The sequence below is a fragment of the Echinops telfairi genome, unplaced genomic scaffold, assembly GCF_000313985.2.
Source record: "Echinops telfairi isolate 266 unplaced genomic scaffold, ASM31398v2 ScPeMD7_7419;HRSCAF=8457, whole genome shotgun sequence".
Taxonomy (NCBI): domain Eukaryota; kingdom Metazoa; phylum Chordata; class Mammalia; order Afrosoricida; family Tenrecidae; genus Echinops; species Echinops telfairi.
In genome coordinates, this window is record NW_022111319.1 from 3,296,360 (window position 1) to 3,299,907 (window position 3,548).

General features: G+C 44.2%; 1 protein-coding gene across 1 annotated transcript; it reads left to right on the forward strand.

Moving 5' to 3' along the window:
* The first annotated feature begins 1,505 nt into the window (after window positions 1–1,505).
* On the forward strand, window positions 1,506–1,847 carry LOC101654454 (eukaryotic translation initiation factor 1-like). The gene has a single exon (XM_045297361.1). The coding sequence runs from the start codon at window positions 1,506–1,508 to the stop codon at window positions 1,845–1,847; it is 342 nt and encodes a 113-aa protein (XP_045153296.1).
* The last annotated feature ends 1,701 nt before the right edge of the window (window positions 1,848–3,548 follow it).

Consider the following 3,548-nt stretch of genomic DNA (forward strand, 5'->3'; position numbering starts at 1 on the left):
CCACCCTTCCACAGTGGAATGGACCAAGAAGTGAACATAACAGATCAGCAACTAGAGCAAATCAAAGTCACAAAGCCCCTCAGGAGCCCCCAAAATAGACTTCAGGGTAGAAGGGGCAGTTTTCCAGAAACCGGCAGGGCTGGTGGGGAGATGACCATAAACGTCAACAGACAGACCTGGAATTATGCATGCCCCTTTTTCTCTCTTTTTATTCAATCTTTTGTTTTATTTGTGTTTTGTCTCCATTATTGTTTGTTTTGCCTACTATATTAGATAGGCATGTGAAGCAAGCCAGAGGAGAAAGCAATGGACCAACCATTCTGGAGGGACTTGGAGGAGAAGGAGGCATGGGGGAAGGGAGCAGTGGGCAAACAACACCGTAGACATGGGAAAAGCTAGGGACCTAAAATCAACAACAAGGAGAATGTAGAGATCCTAGTGGTGTTGGAGTAACAGCAATCTAGCCGAGAAGAATTACGAAGAGGCAGAAGAAGGGCGAGAGTGATGGTGGGGCAGGAGGCAGGTAAAAGGAAACAGGAAAGATCTAGCAAGCAAAACTATGGATAGAGGTATAAACATAAGTGTGTCCACATGTAAATATATTCATTCATAAAAATAGAGGTATTGATTGCTGCATAAAAATAGAGGTATTGATTGCTGCCGGTCTGACACACAACCTGCCCTCCTTACGGGAGCAAAACATGAAGGGAGCACAACAGAGCAACAAGGGGAGCAAAGCAGCGAAGTTCCCGAGGAATCCCGAGAATAGACTTGGGAATTGGTAGGCAGGGGTTGGCACTTAACCAGACTCGATTTGAAAACATTCAAAGTATCAGCAGACAGACCTGGAACTATTTATAGCCCCTCCCCCATATCTATCCATATAAGATAGGTAGGATAAACAATCTAACAGTCCCGAGGAGCAAACAATAGGCCCTATGGCTCCAGAGGAAGAGGTGGGGGAAAAGGAGGGGGGAGCCAACAAACCCAGACATGGGAACAAGAGATCTAAAATTGATGGCAAGGAGGGCGTAGTGGGGTTTGATCAAGTACAATGTAGCCAAGAGAAATTACTGAGAGCCTAATGATGGTTGAACACGATAGTGGGATAGGAGGAAAGTAAAAAGAAGTAGAGGAAAGAACTAGGATAGAAAAGACATTTATAGAGGTATAAATATAGGCATGTACATCTGTGAATATATTAATATATAATGATGGGGATATAAGTCTATGTACATATACTTATTGGTTAAGTATTAAGGTAGCAGACGGACATTGGGTCTCGACTCAAGTACTCCCTCTTATGTTTACAATAAAGAGCTTTATATCAAAGAAGAATTTTATATTAAGAAAACATCCCGACCCCAGTCACTGAGTCGCTGCCTAGGACTCAGCAGCCTCCCCCTCGAGCCCCCTCGCTTCCCAACGCTCCATCCCCCCCACCCGCCTTCTCCAGCCTCCGTCTTCCGCAGGCCATTTCCACAGAGGAAAAGGAATCGAATCGTATGTCCGCCATCCAGAACCTCCACTCTTCTGACTCCTTTGCTGATGCAAGTAAGGGTGATGACCTGCTGCCTGCGGGGACAGAGGATTCTATCCATCTAAGAGTTCAACAGTGCAACGGCAGGAAGACCCTTACCACTGTCCAAGGGATCGCTGATGACTACGACAAACAGAAACTAGTGAAGGCCTTTAAGAAGACATTGGCCTGCAATGGTACTGTGGTTGAGCATGCAGAATATGGAGAAGTGATTCAGCTCCAGGGCGACCAGCGCAAGAACATAGGCCAGTTCCTTGCAGAGATCGGACTGGCTAAGGAAGGCCAGCTGAAGGTTCATGGGTTTTAAGTGCTTGTGGCTCATGGAAGCTTAAGTGAGGATTTCCTTGCAATGAGTAGTAAAATTCCCTCTGTCCCTTTTCACAAGTTTAAAACCTCACAGCTTGTATGATGTAACCATTTGGGATCCACTTTTAACTTGGACTAGTGTAACTCCTTCATGCAATAAACTGAAAAGATACATGCTGTCTAGTCTTGAAGTCCCTCATTGACACAGAGGTCGAGCAGTAGGTGCCTGGCAGTGCCCAGTCTGAAACAAAACAATAGCATCATGATTCAGCCAAGCTCTGAGCCCCGAGTTCTCAGATGGCTATGTCTGGCCAGAAATTCCCCTGCCCTAAGAAAATGGCATCCACCACCTGGACAGCCCCCAGTGAGGAGGAAGGGATAAGGCAGTTGTGCCACTAGTGGGATGCTTTGGTAGCAAGAGAAAGATCCCCTGGTGCTGCGGCCAACCAGACAAGGGGTTGGGCCTTAGGAGATCAGCCTCTTTCCTCTGGTAAGGTAATAGGGCTTCTGGCTTTGCCACCAAGGTCTTGGTTCTTTTTGACCAGACATATCCCAGCTAGAGGGTGTCCAAAGATCGCTAGAATGTGAGGACAATCTTGGATCAGCGTTAAACTTTTGACCAGGGAACAAATTTCAAACGGATGTAGCTAGCTGTAGTGCTTGCACCCTCATAGCCACAGCTGCCCAATGCCATGTGAAGTAACAACTGGTCTCTCCCTCCCCCTCCTTCAGTTTTCATGTTATGTGATGTATTTAGACTTATTTAAATAAAACTTGTTTGCAGAAAAGAGAGAAAAAAAAAACATCCCAGCCCAGTCCAGATCAAGCCCATAAGCCCAATATTAGCCTATATATTGCTCTTCAGACTCACAAACGCATGCAATAACGCTGAATGCAGGAAGATCACAGGCCAGTGGGTGGTAAGTCTTGTGGATCCAGTGGTGGAGGAAGCATCTCAGTGCTGGCGTGGGTCTTCATGTGGCTCCTTCAGCTCCAGGGCTATGGCTCCATCAGTGTAGTTCCATGTGGTTTGTCAACAGGAACGTCTCCCAGGCATAAGCAGAGAGAGCGTGTCTGTCTTCCAGTGAGTTATTTATCTCCGTTGCGCCTCCAAATGAGATCATCAAGCTGCAAACTGATTGACAGGCTAAATCCCACCCCTTCATATCAGTAGTCTCAAGTTGACACCATATTATCTAACTACCACACCCATTAATGCAAGTTCAAGTTATCTTTAAAACTCCAGTTTTTACTAAGGCCTGTTATTGTAAAAATGCCATTGTCTGTGATATTTTAAAAAAACAACAGGGTACACTTTCATTAAATGTCCATAGTGTGCCAAAATAAAATCTAAAGTAAGCAGACACCTTATTAACAATAAAGTAGCTGAGGTAGAATTTTGGATGTTCCATGTAAGTCAGTGAATGTAAGGAGAACAACAATATAAAGCATAGTACACAGTTACTCTGGGCATCGTGTAGAGTGAGTCCATCCAAACTGGTTGTAACAAATTCAGATTTATGGGTAAGTACACACTTAAAAAATTATGGGTAATATTTATGGTTAAATACACACTTTAAAAAATAACCCAAAGAACCATAGTATATCTTATAATTACTTTTTGTAAGCTCTTTTTGTGGATAATGCTTCAGTTTGTCAGAACAGCTGATACATTTCAAGATTTGTGTTAATTTTCTGTTGA

Coding starts and splice junctions, on each gene's coding strand:
- LOC101654454 (XM_045297361.1), top strand. CDS start 1,506: ATGTCCGCCATCCAGAACCTCCACTCTTCTGACTCCTTTGCTGATGCA.